The sequence below is a fragment of the Acinonyx jubatus genome, chromosome C2 (genome assembly GCF_027475565.1).
Source record: "Acinonyx jubatus isolate Ajub_Pintada_27869175 chromosome C2, VMU_Ajub_asm_v1.0, whole genome shotgun sequence".
NCBI lineage: Eukaryota > Metazoa > Chordata > Mammalia > Carnivora > Felidae > Acinonyx > Acinonyx jubatus.
This window is the reverse complement of record NC_069384.1, coordinates 76,496,754-76,522,836: the sequence shown is the minus strand read 5'-3', so window position 1 is coordinate 76,522,836 and position 26,083 is coordinate 76,496,754. Positions and strand designations below refer to the sequence as shown.

The 26,083-nt window shown below is 36.8% G+C and overlaps 1 protein-coding gene and 1 long non-coding RNA gene across 2 annotated transcripts; one reads left to right on the top strand and one right to left on the bottom strand.

Annotated features, from left to right (window-relative positions):
* CLDN16 (claudin 16) lies at nucleotides 1-25,719 on the top strand. Its single transcript, XM_015064370.3, is given in 7 exon segments — nucleotides 1-417; nucleotides 420-467; nucleotides 469-603; nucleotides 14,096-14,198; nucleotides 17,458-17,622; nucleotides 21,237-21,428; nucleotides 22,160-25,719. Coding segments are annotated over 7 exon segments (921 nt in total). The 5' UTR covers nucleotides 1-273; the 3' UTR covers nucleotides 22,294-25,719.
* LOC128315216 (uncharacterized) lies at nucleotides 13,692-22,295 on the bottom strand. Its single transcript, XR_008297747.1, has 2 exons — nucleotides 21,193-22,295; nucleotides 13,692-16,839 (listed from the first exon to the last, which is right to left on the bottom strand). It is a non-coding gene; the product is annotated as an uncharacterized LOC128315216 (long non-coding RNA).
* Nucleotides 25,720-26,083: the final 364 nt, after the last annotated feature.

Below are 26,083 nucleotides of genomic sequence, written 5' to 3'. Positions count from 1 at the left end.
CTCAGTCAACCGTGTAGCCTCCTTACTGAGGGGGAGGAGAATAGCTCACTTTCCCTGGAGGGCCTGAGAAAGATCGGTTTACAGGCGTCAGCATGGGGTGTGACCCTTCTTCTCTCCATCTTGGCGCTGGCACGTGCCTCGGGTGACCATCACCTCACATTAGCCCACAGTCTGGCCCGAAAATGTTACCACAGTGCCTTTTCTCCCCCACCCAAAACACACTCAGCCCTTTCACTGACCTGGCTTCTGATTGGAGGCTGGTTGCTTTGGATAATGACCTCCAGGACCCCTCTGTGGGTTACAGCCTGTTCGTGTTACTCTTACCACAACTTAAGACATCTGCGGTGGGGTGTGAGGAAAAGTAAAAGACCGGTATTTTCACATCCCCAGGTACCAGAAGCTCAGAAGACTGACAACGTTCCAGCCACCTGAGTGGGCCCAGGGCTCGCAGCTGCCCATGTGTCCCTTCCAGACAGGCTGCTTGCTAAAATGAGGGATCTTCTTCAGTACACCGCCTGCTTCTTTGCCTTTTTCTCTACTGGGTTCTTGGTTGTGGCCACCTGGACAGACTGTTGGATGGTGAATGCTGACGATTCCCTGGAGGTAAGAAGTCAGCACCTTCTTTTTCTGACCCAAGCCTGTCCAAATTTTCTCTCAGCCCTGCTGTCTCAGGATGCTTACTGGGGATAGAAATAATAGCCAACGTGGATGGACTTACTCCTTACTTACTACTTACTGAGTCTTATGTTAGCTCATTTAATCCTCACAGCTGATCTATGAGGTAGGCATTGTTATTATCCCATTATATAGATGAGGTAACTGGATAATCCCTCTTTTTTCTTAAGGATAGATTCGCATAAGTGTAATTACATAATCCCTGCCACTGAGTCTTCTAGAAACTCACCTCTTCCACTGCTGCTTATACTAAATTAGAATAACATTCCAGTGACAGCCTTTCTCATAACCATTTTCTAATTTGGATAACAGCATTATGACTGGCCTCTCTTAAAGAGTGATAATCTAAGAAATTGAGTAATCAAGCTCAAGGTGTATAAAAACCTACCCATTTCCTACATAAGAGGAATTGTTATTTTAAGGTGTTTCCAAGTAGGAGCGAGAGGAAGAACAAATCTTTCCAGTGGGTCCCAAAGTACGGGGGACAGATATGGATTTAAGAAACTCTCAAAAATAAGTTGCTCTTGGAAGCCAACTGTTAACACAAATGAGTGAGTGGTTCACATTTGCAGATTTTATTTTTCTTACTGGAGAAGCTCAGAAAGAAACCATTTTGAAATTTACAGTAATTTCCTGCGGCTATAGGAATGTGAGGAAGGTAGAACTGATTAAAAATCAAATCTTCAAAATCAGCTACTGTTCATTAGTGAGGTTTCAGAAAAAGTAGGTAAGAAAAGAAACAATATATCAGGAACTCAATGACTATGCAGCAACTCTCTTACTTATATCCTGAGGGGAACAATTTGTTCTAACAAATGCTATAATATCACCTCTATGAAGTTTAGGAAAGATACCCAAGAGCTAGTTTATATATTTTTTTCTCCTAATTTTATTTATTAGACTCTTATGTTACAGTTAGAAACAGAAAGTAATGACCTTTCTATTCTGCTGTGTATTATTTTGGCTTGCTTTATTTATTTATTTATTTATTTATTTATTTATTTATATTTAGCTTTTAATTTTCCTCTGACTTCTACATGGCATTTCAAAACCAACAGAGTTATAAATACTTCTTTAGAGCTAGAAAATTATGTGCCTGAAAATTGCGATAGAATTGAAATACTGCAGAGGATGTGTGCTATATGTGAGTCCAGTGATGTATGTTATCTGGCCTCGCATGTAAGTGGTGAATGAAAAAAAGAATGCCTTTTGAACAGTGCTCAGAGAAAAGTGCAGATAAAAATGTCTGCTGCCATTAGCTCCCCAGAATCCAGACTGCCAGTAGTAGGAGATTAATTTAAAAATATATTGGACTCTAGCACACACAAAATTATTTTTGAAAAATATGCAAAATCTCATCTAAGAGCACTGTTAAAATATTTTCTGAAACAATTTGAAAATCTTTCTGCTTAAGCCGACAGAAATAGTAACTTCACTTGGCAAGAATGGAAGTTTAGGAAGGGTCAGACCTTGCTGAGGGAGATGGAGAGTCCCGGCATTTAAAGCATTTTCTTGCTTGTATTTCAGTACATCCAACCAATTTGCCATCTGCTCTGTGCAAGAACACTTCTAGTTAAAATGAATGGTATGAGCAGTCCAGGTTATTCACCTCAAGTAAATCCTTGCTAACTTTGGACAAGAGTTAGTATTTCTTGGCTTCTTTCTTATTTCCCATACTTGAAACATACTATGCAAACATTCTCCAAGACGCTTCCACATTAAAAGAAAAACTGTAACAAATGAGGCTTCTGCTCTCCAACAATCTCTATTGGTCAGTATTTTCAATGCGACAGGGACCTCTTGTAATAATTGCTCCTTCAGTTGGCCAATATATGAAGGCATACAGTTATCCACAGATTTCAGTGTTCGGATACCCACTGACTCAAGTCTGTTACTCTCGCTCCTTGCTTCCTTCCTTATGTATGTATCATTTTTGGTCCACATGAGCAGCTCACTTTAAACAACTATTGGACAAAAGTTAACACAGTAAAAGTGCTTTAAAAAAACCCACCTGTGCAGTATTTAAGCAAAAAGGAGTATTATGAATTTTTAGCTTTGTTAGCTTTGTTAATCTTCTAGAGTGATGGAGATGGAAAATGGAAAATGGATTCAACAGTTCAATTCAACGTAACAAACATGGAATGTATGACATATAAAAAGTACTGGGCTAATCTTCCTAGGGGAGGCAAAGATAAAGCGGGAATGGGTCATGCCTTCTAGGAGTGGACATTTAGTAGAGAAAAAAGATACACATGGAACTATAATGAAAGGCATAGGCCAGTTCATATTTGAGAAAGAAATGAACAATATACCATTGAAGCAAAGAAGATAGAATGATTATTTCCTGTTGAGGACATTGAAGCTGGCCTCAGGGAGGAAAAGGCATTTGAGCAAAGCCTCCAAAAGGACTTCAAAAGGTAGAAATGGCAGCAGGGGCCTTCTAGACGAGAGGATACATGGCAAAAGTACAGAATGAGTAAAAACTCAAGGCTTGTTACAGGATTAAGATGAATAACTGGGAGCACAAGGCAGAAAGAGCTCAAATACTCTTTTGTCTTACTACAGCATACTCAAAATAGTATAAAACATTATTTTGCCTTACTCATGCCTCCCTTGAAGAAAGTTCTTTGCATTAAGTAAAAATGTTAGGAGAAAAGAAATGGCACACGGATGGCACAGTGCACAGCTCCAAACCAGGGACTGGGGGCCCTGCTCCTCCATTACTGATTCCTGTGTCTCTGGGAGGACTGATGCGGTGGAAAGATCTAGGGCTTCGAGATTATTCCAGCCTGTGTTCGCATCTTACGTGTCTTCCATTGAGCAAGCCCCCGCTCTGTCTTCAATTAGCTCAGTTTCTTCAATTAGAAGATGAAGTAAACTCCATAGTTTTAAGATCCTTCCTCAGTCTTCATGTTGTTTAACACAAGGACTCCTTGACTATGACTGTCTGTGATCCCAAAGTCATGGCCACTCACTGAAGGACCCATGGTGTCTACAGTCTCCCCAGAAACTTCCATTTGGAATCTAATGCAAACCCTCTCTGTTTCTCTGTTACTTCCTATGTTCTTCCTTCCATATTACTCCATTCCTCATTACTTATTTCTTCTTGTCCTTCCCTCCACCCTCTTTTTCTCGCTACCTCCATTCTCCTTTTTTCCCTGTCTCCTTTCTTCCCTCTTCTACCCCTTATGCTCTTCCTCTCCTTACTTATTCTTTTTCCTTCCCATAATTTCCCCCTCATCTCTGTTTCCTTCCCTCTCTCTCTCTCCTTTTATTATTTTCTTTCTATCTTCTTTCATTCCACAAATACTGTCTGATACCTCTGTCCCCCTGGGGTTGCAGTGGGTAGACGTTTGGAAGGAATATGTGACCTGGATCTACCTTGGGTTGTCCCAACATTACTGGGAGTTATGGGCAAGTGAACTGAAAGTTACCATACGGTGTGACAAGTGCCATGATAACAAATAACTCTGAGTGACTGGCTCACCCAGTCTTAGAGAATGAGTAAAGGCAACCCAGAAGAAACACCTAGCGTAGGACCTAAGGACAGGTGAATAAGGAAGAAGTAGAGAGTATTGCAAGCACAGGAAATAGTATGGGCAGCGATCCAGGTATGAGAGCAATATATGTGGCTTTGGACTATGTCAGCATGGTAAGAATTTCTAATGTAGGGAGGAGACAATAGGAGCTTGGTCATCAAAGGCTTTGTGTTCAAGTAAAATATAGATCTTACACTGTAGTGAAAGGTGTTTCACTGTAAACAAATATGCACACGTGTTTTACAAATATCAATTGTTGTGGCTACTTATGGGGAAAAGTTAGAATGAATAGAAGGAAATGTAGGAGACTAGTTGGGAGGTCTTTGCCGTAGAACAGGAGGGAAACATTGATGGCTTGAACTAGTGAGGCAGCAAGCATAGAGAAACGTGAAGATATGGGAAGCTCTAAAGAACTTGAATGGATAGGATTAATAAGTGCATGTGGAGAAAGGAGCTGATTCAAGGGACAAGCCAAGGTTGAAATCCACTTTACTGTTTTTAAGCAATTAGAGGAATGGTGGAGTCACTCACCAAGAGCTCAAATGGAGGAAAACGAGTCTCTGTACAGAAGTCATTAAGCAGCAATGTCCCTGGACCATCCCACTATTTTTTCCTCACTGAGATTATTATACAGCACCTCGAGGGGGCCAGGAGTACAATGCTTTCTAGTGGGAAAGTTCACAGGTTGGACTTGATGTGAGAGGACCCTAGATTAAATCCCACACTCCCAGGCAATACCTGTATGCTTTTAAATAGCAGACATTTAAATTGCTATAAAGCACATTTTTTCCTCTGTAAAGGGAGGATAATAATGTAATAAGTGCCTTGTGAGGATTCAATGAGCTTGTGTACCTAAAGCATTTACCACAGTCCCGGGCAAATACAAATCAGTCAATAAACGAGAGATATATTATTGTCTATTTGCAGTTTATTGTTTTGTTTTTGTTCTGGAGGAGGAGATGACATTTTGTATAATGTTCACTGAAGGTAGAGATATGAGATTTAAGTTCTATCCCTGTGTTAGCTATTGATTCTCTTGGAGAAATTTTGTTCACTTCTCTGAGCTGTGGTTTGCCCATTTTTATACTTATGACTGTTTCCTTTTTATCTAACCAGGGAATAAGAGCAAACAATAGAGACAAAGTAGCATGAGTTACCTATTAAATGCATCTTTTTTTTTCTTTTTTTTTTCAACGTTTATTTATTTTTGGGACAGAGAGAGACAGAGCATGAACGGGGGAGGGGCAACGAGAGAGGGAGACACAGAATCGGAAACAGGCTCCAGGCTCTGAGTCATCAGCCCAGAGCCTGACGCGGGGCTCGAACTCACGGACCGCGAGGTCGTGACCTGGCTGAAGTCGGATGCTTAACCGACTGCGCCACCCCGGCGCCCCTAAATGCATCTTAGAAAGAAAAATAAACTGAATTATTATTATTAGTTTGTTAACTATATTAGAAAATATGAAATTCTTCATTACCACACTGAAATAAAAAAAAAAAGTAGTTTCTTGGCAAAGTTCTTTCAATTATCAGAGGGAAAGAATGTTTTCACAAGATTAATCCCTTTTCAGTTAATCTTGCATTAATTATTTACTGAGAATTTGCTATACACCAAGCACTATTATGATTAAAATTTTATTACCTCAAATGAAGGTTTCTCACATTTGGATTTATTTTATCCCCATGATCAGGTTCTTCCCTGGGATTTCTAATTACATTAATGGTGCTGCAGTTGTTTTGGATATAAAATAAATGTTAAAATTATCATACCTGCATGTACTCTGATTATATATATATATATATATATATATATATATATATACTGGTTTTACTTTCCCGACTCATTGCAAACTCATTCAGCAGACATTGGCGGCTACAGATATTCTCTTGCTCATCTCATGATCTCCTCCTCTTCACACCAATTTCCACATCATGGAAACTCATGATTCACATGAACTGACAGGGCGCATCTATTAAGATACTTGGCATGTTTATGAAAAGATGAATATCATGCGATGTGGTCTTTGGAAATCACACATTGAGCCATAAGTGAAAAGTATCTCTGTGGGGAGACCACCACCATTTTGTAGGCAAGGCTTTTTAATCTTAGTACAATTTAAAATTGTTGAAGATATGGATTTCGCCCCTTTTTTTAAAAAGGCAGGAATAAAAATCTAATTCCCTGGGATGTACAATAAGGTTGGTGAAGAGTGTATTCTGGTCCAGAGAATATAGTTTTTTCTGCCTGGTGCTTTAAATAAAGACAGAAATGAAGAAACGAAGAAAGGAAAAAGCAAACTAATATTTTATTACCATTCACTCAGCAAACACTGATCTGTCACAACTGATGCAGTAGTCATTGCAAAGTTAGGATGCCATGCTTTCAGAAGCATTCTAAAATGATTAAACGTGTGATTCAAATAAACAATAAATGTTAAAACTGATATATTTAGGGGTGCCTGGATGCTTCAGTCGGGTAAGTGTCTGGCTCTTGTTTTCGGCTGGGGTCATGATCTCATGATTCGTGAATCTGAGCCCCACATCAGGCTCTGAGCTGACAGAGCAGAGCCTACTTGGGATTCTCTCTCCTTCTCTCTCTGCCCCTCTCTCACTGGTGTACTCTGTCTCTCTCTCAAAATAAATAAATAAACTTAAAAAAATAGAAATGTTTAGTTCAAATATGTAAATTAGGTAATATAACCATGAAGACCATTTTACCTACTAAGTAAGTATTATCTCGTTCTTGCCATTTTTACTTTTAGCCAGCCTCCCACAAATAAACAGGCAGAACTAAACCAAATGTATTTCAGCAAATAACTCGTGGCACATAAATGGAGAGGAAAAGAAAGGTAACATCTATTATGCTTACTTTAATCTTGCTTCTTTATCTTTATAAATGACTGTTTTGAGTTCTTTTAGACCTTGGGATAGTTATATATATATATATATATATATATATATATATATATATATATATATATATTTGAGAGAGAGAGAGAGCATGAGTGGGGAAGAGGGGCAGAGGGAGAGATAGAAAGGGAGAGAGAATCTTAAGCAGGCTCCATGCTCAGCATTTATCCCTACATAGAACTTGATCCCAGGACCCTGGAATCATGACCTAAGCCAAAATCAGGAGTCATACACTCAAGTGGCTGAGCCACCCAGGTGTCCCAATAATATAAAATATTAAAATGAAAAGTTCAGAATCCTGGTATAAAAAACACTCAAATGCATTTCATGTTAAAATTGAAATTGTCTCAAGTATTAGTAGAAAGGAGGTTATTTACTATGGAATTATTAAGGTTTTGCATCTTAATGAATATATTTAAGTAAATACTGGTAACAGCTAAGTTGTATCTTCTGTATTAAAGAACATTGACACAAGAATGGTAAAGTGGTGTGAAAAGCATAAATTCCTATAATATGTGTGTGCAAGGTGGTTTTTAAAATAGTACATCTTCATGGCTTCTTCTACTTTTCTTTTGGTTTATGCATACTTCTCTATGTATTATATTTACACACACATCTCAGTGCATATGCACTTATAACTTAATGCGCATTGACAAAGAAAAATCTTATTTTATAGTGGCCAGCCAACGATACATATTTATTAAAACTATTGAGTATATAAATATATTTTTCCCCACACAGCCGGAAGAAAAATAAATGCCGATTAATTAAAGTATTTTTAAGTTTCTCTAATTCCCAAAAGATATATAAAATACATGGAGGCAAGACAAACACATCCAGTACTACAGGAAACATGACAAGGCAGGCAAAATTGTATGTTGCTGTCTGTAAATATTTCCAGAGTGACAAGGAAAAAAAATGGCAAAGACAAGGGTAGAGAAGCCTTAATGGGAAGTTGCTAAAGAGATGGGAATAGGAAATCCCAGGATTAAGGAACTAATTTAGGATACTATAAATTCAACAGGGAAGATACGTGGTCAGTATGGTGTCCTAAAGAATTTTCTGAGTGGTATCCTGCTCATCCCGAGTCCTGTGGTAAACACTTACTTCCCAGAGCTGGTTGAGTAGATAGGGTCCAGCGTGACAATAAATCAGTATTAACTCTATAGTCTAAATCATAATTCTTTGACTCCTAGATTCAGCTGTTTTATCCATTCAGTCAAGTCAGAAGCATATATTAAGCACCAGTTGTGCATAGAGTGTATCAGTAACCATTATCTAAAGACAGATGGTTAATGTGAATTTTAAAAAGTGACCAGGACGCCTGGGTGGCTCAGTCGGTTGGGCTTCTGACTTTGGCTCAGGTCATGAACTTGCTTTCGTGATTTGGAGCCCGCGTCAGGCTGTGTGCTGACAGCTCAGAGCCTGGAACCTGCTTCGAATTCTCTCTGCCCCTCCCCTGCTCACACTCTGTCTCTGTCTCTGTCTCTCTCTCAAAGGAAATAAAGATTCAAAAAAAAAAAAAAAAAGAAAGAAAAAGTGACCAATTTTTTTTTTCTTAATAAACATCTTTTGAGCATCCATTATGTTCCAAGCAGGAGGGTCTGTAAGCTCCTTGAAACGAGGTGCCATACCTTTCTTGGGCTTTGCTTTATCCCCAGCATTTTGTTAGTCTGTTGACTGGCACATGGCAGATCTTCAATGAATATAGTTTGAAAGAGGACAACAGACAGACTTGGGAGACAGATGTCTGCAAATGCACAGAAGAATAGTAATGCAATATTGTAAATACTATAGAAAATATGCACAGATTATGGTATGATCTAGGAATAAATTAACCCTAGCTGGAGAAACTGGGAGAACTTCTTGGAAGAAGGAGTATCTTTGAAGTGCCATTTGAAGGATAGGTAGAAATTTGACAAATTGAAGGCAAAGGGAGTCATTCTCATTATTATACACGAGGAGTGAGAAAGTTAAATGCTGTTAGGAACCAGGTAACCAACATCCTTGAGAGAGGCAGATTGGGGGAGGAGAGAGGGAGAGGAAAACTGTGAGTACAAGCCCCATCTAAAGGAAGCAGCCAGTCCCTTGGCGCTAATCATTGTTATGTGGGACTGAGGAGTCCAGGTGGCCAGCATGACTAAGTTGCCAAAGGAAAGCAGAAATATGGACTGCTCTATAAGATCTCTGTTTTACTATTGTAATTAAATAATATTAAGAGATTTATGCCAGCCTCATGTTTGTGACTTATGCTTTTATTGTTACATCTTGGATAAACTGAGTTCTCCCCATTTAGGAGATAATCTCCTCACGTCAGGACAGATATTCATTGAAATAATATAGAAATCCCTCTAGTATCATTATCTGTATTTAATAATGTATAAATTGCATGTTAAAAGAGTAAGCTTAAAATTGCAATCTTCTATTTTGAATGACCCTGCAAGATAAGAATTATTAGTTAACATTTTGCATTTTTGCCCTTTAAGAAAGGTTAATCATAATATTTGAAGCATCAGTCTCCTTTTTAAATAGAACCTTGTCTTAAAACTTTTAAGAATTTAGATTTACCTGCCTTTGAGAGAGTTCTTAATAAGCCTCTGTATAACACAGGAATAAGTAAGTGAAGATTATATATTATAGCCAAGGAGGGCTTCCCTAAATATGATAAATACCATAAAAAATTTTAACCTTGTCTTTGTGCACAAAGGCACCTTTAAGGGTGTCTCCAGTAAGTGCTATATTAACACAGAAGTTTAGTTAATTACAGCCACTATTCTCACGTACCTTAACCGAGTGTGAATACCAAGCAATCTAATAGTGTGCCCCTGAGCATTAATACCTAATGAAATTAGATTCCTGTTTCCTCTAATGAGCTCATTGCTTTTCTAAATATGGTCATTGCAGGTAAATGATCAATAGCCTTGAAAATGACACCACTGCTGGATTATTTTGCCAAGAGACTCTTTTTTAGTGTAAAATGAGTATTCCTACATATATCTCTCAGGTTCCTTTCTAAATAACCTCATATATAAAAAGAAATACCACAGTAGGAGTGTTTGTTTGTTTGTTTGTTTGTTTGTTTTAATGGGGCTATGTTAGGCAGCAGGAATTATGGACAGTCACTGTCTAATTATGGAACAGTGACTTCAAATCCGTATAACCTAGCTCTAGTTGGTGTAAACTGGATCCAGTATGTTCTTGTTAATTGAGGGACTGAACAGGAATAAGCTATGAGAAGTCCTGTTTTCTATTTCAGTATAACAGCTCTGTACCAGTCATATCTACTGTATTTGTCTCCTAGGGCTGCCATAACAAATTACCACAATTTGGTGGCTTAACTCAAGAGAAATTTATTCTCTTGAGTTAAGCCACCAAATTGTGGTAATCCTTACCACAATTAAGTTAAGGGTAAGATCCTTAACTTCACTACATATGCAAAGTCCCTTTTTCCTTTTTTTTTAAATATGAAATTTATTGTCAAATTGGTTTCCATAAAACACCCAGTGCTCATCCCAATAGGTGCCCTCCTCAATACCCATCACCCACCCTCCCCTCCCTCCCAACCCCCATCAACCCTCAGTTTGTTCTCAGTTTTTAAGAATCTGTTATGTTTTGGCTCCCTCCCTCTCTAACCTCTTTTTTTTTTCCTTCCCCTCCTCTATGGTCTTCTGTCAAGTTTCTCAGGATCCACATAGGAGTGACAACATATGGTATCTGTCTTTCTCTGTATGGCTTATTTCACTTAGCATAACACTCTCCAGTTCCATCCACGTTGCTACAAAGGGTCATATTTCATTCTTTCTCATTGCCACGTAGTATTCCATTGTGTATATAAACCACAATTTCTCTATCCATGCATCAATTGATGGACATTTAGGCTCTTTCCATAATTTGGCTATTGTTGAGAGTGCTGCTATAAACATTGGGGTACAAGTGCCCCTATGCATCAGTACTCCTGTATCCCTTGGATAAATTCCTAGCAGTGCTATTGCTGGGTCATAGGGTAGGTCTATTTTTAATTTTTTGAGGAACCTCCACACTGTTTTCCAGAGCATCTGCACCATTTTGCATTCCCACCAACAGTGCAAGAGGGTTCCTGTTTCTCCACATCCTCGCCAGCATCTATAGTCCCCTGATTTGTTCATTTTAGCCACTCTGACTTGGCGTGAGGTGGTATCTGAGTGTGGTTTTGATTTGTATTTCCCTGATGAGGAGCGACGTTGAACATCTTTTCATGTGCCTGTTGGCCATCTGGATGTCTTCTTTAGAGAAGTGTCTATTCATGTTTTCTGCCCATTTGTTCACTGGATTATTTGTTTTTCGGGTGTGGAGTTTGGTGAGTTGTTTACAGATTTTGGATACTAGCCCTTATCTGATATGTCATTTGCAAATATCATTTCCCATTCCGTTGGTTGCCTTTTAGTTGGCATTTCCCATTCCGTTGGTTTTGTTGATTGTTTCCTTTGCAGTGCAGAAGCTTTTTATCTTCATGAGGTCCCAATAGTTCATTTTTGCTTTTAATTCCTTTGCCTTTGGGGATATGTCAGGTAAGAAATTGCTGCGGCTGAGGTCAGAGAGGTTTTTTCCTGCTTTCTCCTCTAGGGTTTTGATGGTTTCCTGTCTCACACTCAGGTCCTTTATCCATTTTGAGTTTGTTTTTGTGAATGGTGTAAGAAAGTGGTCTAGTTTCATTCTGCATGTTGCTGTCCAGTTCTCCCAGCACCATTTGTTAAAGAGACTGTCTTTTTTCCATTGGATGTTCTTTCCTGCTTTGTCAAAGATTAGTTGGCCATATGCAAAGTCCCTTTTTCCAAAAAAGATAACATCCAAAAATCCATAGGTTCTGGGGATTAGGACTTAGACAAATCTTTGGTGGGAGAAGTGAGGGAGGGGGCATCATTCAACCCATCATACCTACCCTTCTTCACTTTGATTGTGGTTAGTTAGCAATGTTGAACACTGTCACTACTCAGGTTGTTACGATGTTTAAGTACTTTACTAAGATCACTTATGAGCAAATCATTTATATTGTGTGTTTGTAATTTTTTTAATTCTTATAACTGTCCTAGCACTATCTCCTTTACACAGATAAGAAGATTGAGGCTCAAAAAAAGGTAAGATCTTGACCAAAGATACAACACATTTAAAAAGTGTCAACTTAGATTTAAAGTCTATACTTTTTTAGTGGCAGCTTAAGTTGCATGCATATCTAACTTGAGATGCTCACATCCATCATTAAAAAATTGGTATGTTAACTTTCACAAGGTAGATCTGTGTTAAATTTTTGGTTACTGCAGTTCCTGAGGCAGATAATATCCCCAAAGCATCCCTTCAGTTTTAACCTTAGGAAGAGCAAGCCAAAGTGAAGGTTTGTAGAATAATAGCCATAGGACAAGATTAAAGTTAGGGTTTATAACCCTTCACCCCAAGCTATCTTCTCATTTTCAGTGCTGGAGTACTCTAGCCTGAAATGGATTTGGAATTTCTTAAAATGGTTTTAAGTATACTGTGGTGCTTAAGAGCAAGCACACAGATTGCTGTATTTGTGAGCTATGCTTGCTTGGGGTTATCACTTACCTTTCCTATTCCTCATTCTCCTTATTTGTAAAATAGCTGATAGTAATTGATGTCTCACAGGAGCAGTTAAGGAATAAATGGGATAATAATATACTTAAATAGTAACTGCTTCACAGTATGGACTCAATATAGATTTATTATTACTGATTATGTGTATTTTGCCTATAAAAGGACAATAGAAGTACAACATTGACATTTGTAGTGGAAGAACAAGCAGTAAAGTTTTATTTGGCACACAATACACCTGCAAGGTAGAACACCAAGCAAAGCTTCAAAGCACAAATATTCCCTGATACGGTTTCCTTTTGCAGATCAAAGGGTTTTATGTCCCTTCCTTTCTTCTTCACACCAATTTTAATCTCCCCGCTTTGGCATTTCTCTTCCTACATTGTTATTTAGTCTTTCTTTAAGGAAAAAAAATAAGTTTTTATTTTCCAAGATAATTCTTGGTTAAATTTTACTAAACTATTCCCAGAATCCCAAGGTAATGTGAATCTGTAATTGAATCAGGACAAACAATCATATTAGCTCTGTTCCATATGCATGAGCTGTGTCAAGAATATTTGAAACTATTTCCCATTGGCATGTTTACAATTTTAGGAAATCTTTTGTGACGTGCAGCTTACAGATAAAACATGGAATGGCTCTGGGCACTGGTGTCTTTTAGCTCTAGGTGGACACTTAGAATCATCTGCACTATGATTCTAAGTAAAAGTGGTTTCCAGCTGTCAGTTTCTATGACATTAATGCTCAGTTCGTTCACATTCATATCATAGCTGGAACATTTGTAATGTGTCAGTGGAGCAAAAAGGAAGAAGCTGTGGGTCTTTATATTTCATTTGTTGCTGTCCTGAGGTATGGCATTCTTTGGCAATTATTGTAAAATTGTGAACTTCATATACAATAATACCTTTCTTCATGGGACTCAGTGTTTATCGGGGTGAAAAATTAATGTACATTCTTAATAGACTCAGGACGTCAAGAGTTAGCATTTATTGTTATATTTATTTATTTATTTATTTATGATGAAAAATGTCAGCAGAGGAAAAGTGACATAAATTGTCTCCGTGTGAAACCATGACTCCACGATCAAACCAGCCATAGACATTTGCCTATATGTAATGAAGACTTTATGTAGTTAGGTACCACTGCCCCCCCTCCCCACCCCATCAGGAAGTGAATTCATTTCCTGGTGGAGAAAGCCTTTAGTTGTTAGTGCTTAAGGGAAAATACTGTAAAACACATTGTGTTTGTGGTAAATGAAATTCTGATCACGCTTGCAACCAATGTACTTTACTATCAAATGCACAACAGCCAAGGTCTTCCTTTGATCGAGAGGAACTAGAGTGTGCCTGCATGAGTTGTTTCACACAGTGTCTTCTCCCAACATCTAGGTGAGCACCAAATGCCGAGGCCTCTGGTGGGAGTGTGTCACGAACGTTTTTGATGGGATTCGCACCTGTGACGAGTATGATTCTATCCTTGCCGAACACCCCTGTATGTATGCCTTAGACAACCCCTTGCCAGGGAGGGAACCCAAACAGGTTTTCATTGTGTGTGTGTGTGTGTGTGTGTGTGTGTGTGTGTGTTTCTACAGAACTATGGTAAAGTTCTGTCTCATTTTAAATGTTTCCATAAAAAGTTCAGAAACGTGAATTGAAACACGTTGGGCATATTTTATCTTTTTCCATGTTGTATACATTCTTTTAAGGTAAAAATATTAACTTCTTCATCTCTGCCCCCCTCCCCCCAAATACCTGGCAGAGTGTCTTACACACAGACTTAAAGTAAACACTTTTTAAATTGAGATGAATTCTTCAGGGTGTGGTTACTGGAGGATTAGAATTGACACATTAGAGGAAAACCATTTCAGAGATGTCTTTTAGCTGTGATGTAAGTCAAATAGGAAGTTGACAGTAATTCATTGAGAGTTGCTGAGAAAGAGAGAAGGTGGAAACAGAGGGGGCAGAGACAAAGAGAAAAACAGACATGGAGATAGGCAAAGAGAGACACACAGATTATAGGATCAGGGAATGAAAAGAATCAATACATATGACACACAATTAACAGAAATAGTAAAGCCAGCTCCTTCTTCTTCCTAACCTTTAGCTTTAAATTTTAATTAGGTATTAACAAGGTCCATATTTCTATGAAGAAAGAGATTTCATAGATGAAAAAATGTTATCATTGATTCTCTCAGTATTTCTCCACAGCAGATATTTATTTATTTAGAACATTGAATCATGCCAAGAAATACTGGTGCTGTTGTTAAAGCTAATTGGTTTTGGTCTCCTTCAAAGCAGACGGGGTATGGTAGAGCATGGCAACTTCTTTTCTGAAGATAAATGAAAAGCAAATGCTTGGAATGTGACTTTTCCCCTGGACAGCTATTTCAGTCCAGGGATAAGCATTTAAAAGGAGCAGTGCTCTAAAATATCTTCTTCTGCTATTTAGGATTTGAGTGTTTTTTTTTAACCTAATTCATAAAGCCTATATTTCATTTTTTTTTGAAACTTCTTAATTCTTTCTCTTTTTCCCTCCTTGTGGTAACGTACTTCTATCCACGAAAAAGCATGATTTGGTCAATAAAAATGTAAGCTCATGTGGACACTAGGCTATTCCAGAAATGTGGTGCTATGGTGGGAGCGGAGAAAAAAAAAATAAAGATAAAATATTTCAAACTTGTAAATGTTGTTATGTACATTTATACAAGAATAACAGAAAATCACTTATAAGCTTACTGCACAGAGAAAACTGCTGATTGTATTTTTAAATATTTCTTTTTTTAATCTTTTGCCTCACATTTTAAAATATGTTCTTACCTATGAATTTCAAATAATATCTTAAAAAGTAATTACTTTTGATTAAGAAATTCCATCATATGCTTAGAGACTACAGCTACAAACATGTATTCTAAGAAAATAACAACTATACCCTCTAAGTTAGGATATTACCTATAAAATTTTATTTTTAGTCTTTGATATCTTTTATAGAATCACAATTAGATAACTTTTCCCACTGTCCTATGGACCTAGGATATACAGACCCAGACAAAATTTTTTTTCAGGGCTCTTGTTGATATAGTTAATTTGAGTTCCCTTTTCTCCAGTCAGAATATTTAACATTATTCTAGCAGCCAGTTCTCAGACAATACCTGGGAAAAAAATTCCTGGTTCGTTAGCATTAGCAGTCTGCCTGCAGAACTGCCCTCTTAGAACTGGACAGGCCATAAGGCTGGCTGGATAATACCATAGACATGAGTCCTGGAGTTCTACAGAGCATCAGAAATCATGCTTTATGTAGGATCAAGGCTTGGAGAGGGGAAAACCAGGGTCACAATTTCAACGTGTCCCATTCAAAGGCAATCCTGGCCCTATTGGTCCCAGGTCCAAAAGGGACTTAATATTTAAGGAAGGCACTCCAAAGTGTGGGACTGCTTGGCTTGGGGTGCTGAGTAGGAAACCCGCTTCTATATATATAGCCTAGTTAGGCACATATTTTTCTCTTTCTTGAAATTTGAGAAAAATAAGCCTTAGATTTGGCCTAAATGAGAAATATAAATCTAAATTTTTTGAAATAATGCCATATATTAAGATCTTAATTATTCACCTATTAATCAGGTAAAAGCTGATTTTATGCATTGATTTCCTCTTAGATGGATTATAAAGGTATTTTTTTATTTTAAATAAATTGGCCACATTTTACAAGCCATCTATTACTAAATCAGCCCTAAATTTATCTCACCACTGCAGAAGAATTATTTAAAATACAAGGAAGCCCCCATCACTATGAAAATAAAACATAATTACAATACCCTCAAAAAGAATAAATTGTATTCCTCCTTTCCATTAGTGAGCTAAAATAGTAGTAGTTTTGACATCAGGTAATTAACCCTCCATTTCTGACAAAATTTCCCATTTTTAAGTTAGCATAACCGAGACTCACAGTTCAAGAGGTTTTCACATTTGAGGATGCTTCCACTGCAGACGATGATTGCTACTATTCCACTTCTACTTACCTAATACCCTCTTCCCTGGACCTTCTACCACATACTCTCATTGGCCATAGTTGAAATTTGCTCAGTTGACAGTGCAAGATTAAAGGGTTAAGATGGAATGTTGGCCAAGAAGGGTCACCCCTGGAAGCGATGAAAAAGAATATGATCTGGCCTTTAGAAGTAGTCTTCGACTAAATAACAGAAGCTCTGTAGCTCCTCCTCCTTCTAAAGAGATGGCTTTAGAAGAGATGGCTCCCATTAGCCTGAACGGGCAAGAGACATCTTGAATCATTTTATCCTGCTCCCCTGTACCAAATTTTAACCAGTTATTTTAAGTATATTTTTCAATGGAACTTCAAACAACTATAGTGATTGTTTATTTCTTAAATATTCATTGGCAACTCTGCAGAATAGATACTCTACTTTCAATTGAGTATTCAGCTATAATACTTGTGAACAAGTCTCATTCCAGAACAAGAAACAAACAAGGAAAAAGGTATTTAGTGTACACGATAGGCCAAGCATTTTGCTAGGGGGCTGACAAGTCTAAGTAATAATCAGTGCTTAAACAAATAATAATACCGATAATCTCATGATATTTTTGCATTTTATGAAAAAAAAATCCAAGTTCATGCAAATTTAAATTCTAATTCAATGGGCATTTGTTAATGTATGTAATTATCTGTTCTTTGGCACACCTCGACATTAACGTGTTTCCTTCCTCTGACCATGATTTAACCACATGCCCTGATCTTCCAGTGAAGCTGGTGGTAACTCGAGCGTTGATGATTACTGCAGATATTTTAGCTGGATTTGGATTTATCACCCTGCTTCTTGGTCTCCACTGTGTGAAATTCCTCCCTGATGAGCCATACATCAAAGTCCGCATCTGCTTTGTTGCTGGAACCATATTACTAATAGCAGGTACTCTCTGCACTAGGGATGGGGGTAGAGGTGCTCATCTGCAGTCTTGAGATGAAGGAGGATGCTGTTGTGAAGCAGTTCATTTTTTTTACGTTTATTTATTATTAAGTTTTGTTCCAGAGAGAGAGGAAGAGCACACGTGCACATGTGCAAATGAACAGGGGAGGGGCAGAGAGAGGGGCAGAGAGAGAATCCCAAGCAGGCTCCACAGTATCAGCACAGAGACCAATGTGGGGCTCTATCTCATGACCCTGAGATCATGACCTAAGCCAAAATCAAGAGTCAGTCACTGAACTGACTAAGCTATACAGGTGCCCCGTGAAGCTGTTCATTTTAACATCATATGTGACTTGCTTTTCTAGATTGAAGGAATAAGGAGCACATCAGCCCTTCTTTCTTCAGCTGTGAAATCAGATAATTTTTGGTACGATGTTAGTTCAAAGTTTATTGAAGTCCTCAAACTATTTTTAACCATTTAAAAAGTTATATAATGGTTTAAAATTTTCAAATAATTTATTTTTTATTATTCCTGAAGTTAAATCCTAAAGTCCCAAGGTCCCATCTCCTTACCAGTACCCACTGTAGGAGTAGGCAATTCTTTAGCAATTCTTTAGCAACTAAGTTGTGCCAAGTCCTATGTCAGGTTTTCTTATGTGCCAACCCATCTGAATGTAAATGTAACAATAAGCAGATTATATCTCCACTTAAGAGGCAGATGAATAAATGGAATTCTGAAGGATAATAAATCAAGCATGACTTATAAACAAGCCAAGAAGCACTTTACATGGTGTTTATTGATGAAAAAGCATCATTAAATTCTGTCATTAAATTCACTTTAGTCTTCCTCTGTCACAATATGATGTCTTCTTAAGACCTTAATGCAAGTTGGGAGAAAATACACTGTCCAAGAGACCAAAGCGCAGGAAGATTGAAAACCAATGGGCACACCCCCAGAGAGGAAACTATCTTTTTTTTTTAATGGTAGTAGTGAAAATTTAGCAAAGCAAATATAAGTGATAACTTCACCAGGAAGTATAAAATGAATGGATAGGGATTTTGGAATTAAAAATACTTGCAGAAGTGTCTGGCTGGCTCAGTCAGTAGAGTATGCAATCTTGATCTCAGAGTTGGGAACTCGAGTTCCACGTTGGGGGTAGAGTTTACTTAAAAAAATTTTTTTTAGGGGCACCTGGGTGGCTCAGTCGGTAAAGTGTCCAACTTCAGCTCAGGTCATGATCTTGCTGTTCCCGAGTTTAAGCCCCACATTGGGCTCTGTGCTGACAGCTCAGAGCCTGGAGCCTGCTTCAGATTATGTGTTTCCCTCTCTCTCTCTCTCTGACCCTCCCCCACACATGTCTGTCTTTCTGTCTCAAAAATAAACATTAAACTTTTTTTTTAAATTTTTTTAATACTTGGAGATATATATATGTGATTTTTGACCTTAGGCCAGTTTCTTAACTGGTCTTCTTTACTTGATCTGCAAAATAAGGCCACATCCCAGCAATAAAATCTATTCTGAATTGCTGTTGTAAAGATCCAGTGTGGACAGAGTGAGCCCATAGCAGAGAGCCTAACCCATCACACAGTCAAAACTGGGGCCTCCCTGATTTTTTTCACACAAGCATTGAGTCAAGGCCTGATGATCCTTAGGTTGTATTAAAAAACCATAAGAACTTAGTAAGTTTTCCTTTTTAAGACATTTATTCTCATGTCTAGGTTGGCCTAGTGATAACATAGAGCTTTTGTATGTAACCATGTGTTTTATTTAACAAATTTAAACACCATTTAATGCATACAGTTTTGTTCCAGAATACTTTCTGAGATACCATTATATATGCCCCTTTTTATTTAAAAAAATAAAAATCAGCTAAATATTAAAATATGAGTTGATTGGGGCGCCTGGGTGGCTCAGTCGGTTAAGCGGCCGACTTCGGCTCAGGTCATGATCTCGGGGTCCATGAGTTCAAGCCCCGCGTCGGGCTCTGGGCTGATGGCTCAGAGCCTGGAGCCTGTTTCAGAGTCTGTGTCTCCCTCTCTCTGACCCTACCCCGTTCATGCTCTGTCTCTGTCTCAAAAATAAATGTTAAAAAAAAAAAAAAATTAAAAAAAAATAAGAGTTGATGAAAAATTCCCTATAGGAATGGATGAAGAAATGATGAAATTAAATTTCCAGATATTGCCAAAGGCTTGAAACCATCATTTGAAATTACTATGCCAAGGGTACCTGGGTGGCTCAGTCAGTTAAGCCTCTGCCTCTTGATTTTGGTTCAGGTTATAATCTCCTGGTTCATGAGTTTGAGCCCCACATTGGGCTCCGTGCTGGTGGTGCAGAGCCTGCTTGGACTTCTCTCTCTTTCTCCCTCTCTCCATGCCCTACCTCCCCCCCCCGACTCTGTCTTTCAAAATAAATAAACCTAAAAAGAGAAGAAATTAGATATATATTATATAATTATATTATATTACATATAATAAATATATATAATACATAAAATACTAACACCATACATATATATAAATATATATGACATGCTATTTTCATATGGTATAAAATGAAATATATGCATATTTCATATATATATGTATCTATGTGTGTTATATGTATATATAATTTTACATAATCTGTTTCTAAGTTTTAAAAAAGGAATTTCCATCTTAAACCCATAGATTAGAAGTATTGTAGAAAATAGGTGGTAATTTATACCCTGTTATCTAAAGGTTATGTGTTCATTATCTGTCTTAAACTTCTTGCATTAAACAACTGGGAAAATAATGCAATGAAATGGTGACTTAAATACATATCACAGACCCCCTAGAAAAGAATGTGAAACACCATTTCCACATAGCATTTTGTCCTATAGCTCCTCACCTTTTTTTTTCCTGCACCTTAGCACTGATGTGCAATTTATACCTTTAAAACAAGCAGACTCTACTGGCATCATTCCAAGCCAGTCAAATTGTCAGATAGACTAATTTGGGGGGTTAAATTTTGTTTAAAAGGAACAAAATTTCTTAGTTTGTTCTCTCATGGTGTGTGGGTGGTAGGTAAGAATTTATTTTAAAATAAAGACAATTTTTACTCCAGTTATTTGTTTTTAAGCCCAACAGACTAAAATTATTGACTTCAAAAAACATAGTTTCCATATGGGTGCTGATTATGTAGCTGACACAGCTTTAATTGTGGGTCCAGGGGGTGGGGCAGAGAAGAATAGAATATTCTTAAAGATATATACTTTTAATTAAAAAAATCAATAGAGTGAACGTATGCTGTGTATTATTTGTCTTCAATTTTGTGTTCTCTCTTTTTTTCTGTTGTTTTTCATATTTCCTTTTACACAGCATTCAAAATAACATGTGAGAGAGGAAAATTAAAGAAAACCACAATGATCATTTTAAGTTTACACAAACAGATGAACACTGCATTTTAAAATTTTTGTATTTCTCTTTATGTGTAAACTGATACATAATTTGGAAGAAACACAAAATAGATAGCAATTATTATTGCCCCTCCAAATGATTATTATCCCTCTCTAAATGATGCCATCCATTTTGGGTAGCAGTCCATGAACTTACATTTGGAAAGCCTGTATTATTTTAGCAACTTTTCTTTCTTTCAGGTGCCCCAGGAATCATTGGTTCAGTGTGGTATGCTGTTGATGTTTATGTAGAACGTTCTTCTCTGGTTTTGCACAATATATTTCTTGGCATCCAATACAAATTTGGTTGGTCTTGCTGGCTTGGAATGGCTGGGTCTCTGGGTTGCTTTTTGGCTGGTGCTGTCCTGACATGCTGCTTATACCTCTTCAAAGGTAAGAACAAAATAAAATAGCACACTTACTTGCCTCCATTATCAATCTTTCCAATCTGGTAGAAACAGTTCTCACCAGTGCAAAATAATGTTGCTTACTTGATCCCTACCTCTTATAAAAAATGACACTTGAGAAGTTTCTGTTGTTCAAAGAAAACTGATTTGCAATATTCAAGCCTCATACCTCATAAGTGGTATATTGGGTGAAAAAACCACATCTATAACTGTATCCAATATCTAAATATATAATGATGATTTCAATGTGTTCATAATCTTATATATCTAACTTCATCTAATCTACTAAATTTATATCTAGAGTTAAACAGAGAAGTAGACTGAGAGCCAAGTCAAATATTTGTTGTTAACAAATATAATGTATTACTATTGGGTTTCTAAAAATATTGTTAAAAAGCAAGAAAATCCATCTCCTCATCAGGAAAGAAGGAAGGAGGGAAGGAAGGAAGAAAAGAGAAAGGAAAGAAGGAAGGAAGGAAGGAAGGACAGAAGAGAGGGAGGAGAGAAAAAGAAGGAAAGTACCTAAGCTTTTAATCTAAAAATAACTTTCCAGATGAAAATCTTAGATTTTATTCTAGGGTTCTTCTTAGATGATTCCTTCTTAAAGTATTTATATTTTTGTCTCTTTATGAGAAGAATGTGTAAAATGACATTTTTCCCCAAAGTTCACTGAATCATAATTATTTCTATACAACTACATTTATCTCTTTCCAACAGATGTTGGACCTGAAAGGAACTATCCGTATTCCATGAGGAAAGCCTACTCAAATGCAGCTATTTCCATGGCCAAGTCATACGTAGCCCCTCGGACAGAGACCGCCAAAATGTATGCCGTGGACACGAGAGTGTAAAGTGCCACACATCAGTCTGTGTATATATGTTCCTGAAATGATCAATCAATATGTTTAGGTTAATACAATAGCAGGTTGATCTAGGAGCACTTACTTAGTCCTCATGTTCAACTAAGTTAATTGCTCAGCTTAATCAGGAAGTTTGATTCTGCTATCACTGCTCCTTTTCTGTTATTCCCATATTCTCCCTCCTTTCTACCCTCCTCTTGCACATGCTCACATACACTTGCCCTGTATTTGCAGATAAGGTTGCTAGGATATACAAATGTTTGTTTGTGATTTCATATTGCTATTAGAGATTGTGACATGGTGATATTCAAGTAAAATGATACTTTAAGACTAGAAAGCAACCTTTAAAAGAGGCCAGAGATTCTAATCTTTGAAGGTATTGACAGCCTCTTAGCTCCTTCTCTGGCTTTTGGTTCATTCTTTGTGTTCTCAACTGAGTGAGTTATTTGATAACTTTGAAGATGATTTTCCACATTTAAACTAGTATATCAAACCCTACTGTTACTCTGACTCTGTTAAAATAGAAAAAAGAAATTAACAGCTTCATCTACCAGCTGCTGGTGGAACCGAAAGATAAGAAGTGTCCCCTCCATACTTGGAATGTCAAAAGCAAATGTCAGATTAATAGCACAGCAGTGGTCACTGTCTTCCTCGTAAACAACATAAGAGATCTGTGTATTATTTTATTGCGACTGTAAGTTTGCCTATATATTGCCGAATTATTAGACCACAGCTGCAACAGCTAAACCGGAGAGTTCAGTCATTTATATATTGGATATCCAAAAATGTTTCAGAAATGCACCATATTAAAATTCACTGATTCAGGTGTTCTCCCACCAACTGGATCCTTAGCACCCAGGAAAATATCTGACAAATGATAAAATTTAACAAATATTTGTTGATTGGAAGAAATAAATCCTCACAACTCTCCACTGAAATAAAGATCAGTTTTTCTCACAAAATGTCTATTTGTCAAGAAAAAAAAATGGAATTATATATTTAATAATACACGTAAAGAAATCAGTGAATGATTGCTAATAGCATCTTGTTCATATTCACACTGTGGTCATACATTTTTTTTAAATGGTAGGGTTTGTTTTTAAAGTTATATAATTTAATCTCAGGTTTTCTGATTTCTTGTAAATCACATGAATTGCTTAATGCTTTTGCAGTACCTTAACAGGCTACCCACTGAACTAGATAGTAGTTCTCTGGAAAATGGAAATTTAGCTGCGAATTTCTGAAGACCCCCAAAAGAAGTATTTTAAGTTAATAAAAGCTAAAAACAATGTGAAAATAAGATGATGAAAGCCTAGAACATATATTTACATTGAGAGTGGTGTTCATGACTTCACATGGTATCTCTTTACTAGTATTCTCAGGAGAAATTCTAATCTAACTTTAAGGTTAAGAATAACTGATTCACTTTTATTTCATGGATATTATTAACCATGTAATTGACACTTAAAAAATTATTTGTAGATCACGTTTACCTGTTATACTGGTGTCATTCTATGCAGTTTAAAATTAATTTCGTGTTGTTCTTTCTCAGCCTTGGTTTTTAAAATTTTTATTCCCATCCTTATTTTATGATACATTGTCATGTTTTACATATTCTAACAAGTCTCTTGAAATTCTTCTTGGGAAAGGCGGGGTAAAATTAATTAAATAACTCATTAGATTTTAGAGAGATAAATTTTTCCTTCCTCAAAGACTTCATTTGTATAAGAAAATATTTCAGAGGATTCAGAATATTGACATTCATGAATGTTTTAAAATTTTTCTCAATAAAAATGTTTCGTATATCCTCGGAGAAATATTCATTTTTTTTATTCCTTTGGGAATGTTTATTACTAATTCACTATAATTTAATGAATCTTCCCAAAATAAAGCATAACAAAGAATACAGTGACAACAAAACAAATATTAAATAGTGAGGAAGTAATAATTGACATGGTAGCAACTCAACATGCCCAGAAAGAAAAATTAAGATAAGCCCAAAATATACAAACAGTATCTGATACTAAAATTCAGTCGTATCTTGTTACTTGGAACAAGAAAAAATAAAATTTATAAAATTGGACAATTTTATTTACCTATCTCTCCATTAAATCCTATTTTCTAATATCACACTTTTAATGGAAATTAGCCTTTTGTTATTATACACGTTGTATGTGTGCATTACAGAAAGTTGGAGAACAGGGGCACCTGGGTGACTCAGTCAGTTAAGTGTCCAACTTCAGCTTAGGTCATGATGTCACGGTTCGTGGGTTCAAGCCTTGTGTCCAGCTCTGTGCTGACAGCTTGGAGCCTGGAGCCTGCTTCAGATTCTGTGTCTCCCTCTCTCCCTGCCCCTCCCCTGCTCATGCTCTGTCTTTGTCTCTCTCTCTCTCTCTCAAAAATAAACATTCAACTTTTTAAAATAAATAAAACAGAGGAATTAACTGAGAATTAGGTAGTAAAAGAATTATTGGAGCAGGCTCTGCAGCTTTTGAGCTCAGAAATAATTATTCCCAAGTAAATAATGTTGGCCCCTGATGTGCAGTAATTAATTGAAAACAGCATAATGCACAATGCGATATTGGTTACCCTATGTTTCCATTCAAAAACGCTGGTGATTTGTCACTTAAAATTTTTATTGAGATAATCTTATTATCTCAATAAAAGATAAGGAAGAAAACAAACAAACAAACACACAAACAAAAACACTAATTATTCCAGCACTTAGAGAATCTATTGAAACAGAGAAAATTATATATGCTTAAGATTTTTCAAAAATTAACAATACAGAACTGTGAATATTAACATCTCTCTTACCAGCATCCATGGACTTCCCTTACAGTCTCTCTCCCAAGAGTTGTACCTCTTACATATTTCTTGTATCCTTTCAAACAAAAAAAAAATAAAATTTATGGCATATATAGATCCTTGGAAAATGTATTCACCATGCTGCTACTCAGTAGTTTCATTTTTAAAATAAAATCAATAATTAAATATATTTATTGGCATTTTTCCATAACACCTCATTCTTTTTAATGGCTGCATAGTTCATTGTTTATATAAACTGTTATTTATCTCATCTGTCCCTTTAAATACCTTCATTTTTGCAATTATAGGCTATGTGGCAATGGATATTTTTTTAAAAACACCTTTGTCTTCATGCAGGATTATAACTATAGCGTTACTCTCCCTGTCTAAGAGTGGAAATGCTGAGTCTATGTGAATATATTAACACTTTTGATATCTATAGTCAAATTGCACCCCCCAAAAAACGTACTGATTTACACTTTCACCGGTAACATATAAAAGGGCTTATTTCCCTACAGTGCCATCAACACAAGATGTTAACAATCTTTAATATTGCTATCAGTATCATGGGTAAAAAAGAATATTATATTGTTGCTTTGATCTGCATTTATTTAAATAAATTGAGCACCATTGATCAACTTTTTTTAAAATTTTTTTAATTTGCATCCAAGTTATTTAGCATTATAGCGCAACAATGATTTCAGGAGTAGATACCTTAATGCCCCTTACCCATTTAGCCCACCCCCCCCACAACCCCTCCAGTAACCCTCCGTGTGTTCTCCATACAGTTGATCAACTTTTTAAATAATCACTAATTGTTTGAACATTTCTGCGGATAGCAATTATAGATTTTCATGTTTTTGGTCCTATGTTATGGTGCTTCCCAAATTTCAAAGCTTATATTGATGAGCTTCTCAAAGTGTGTTAAACTAACGATGCTATTTGACATGTTTTTAGGTGGTACGTTAAATAT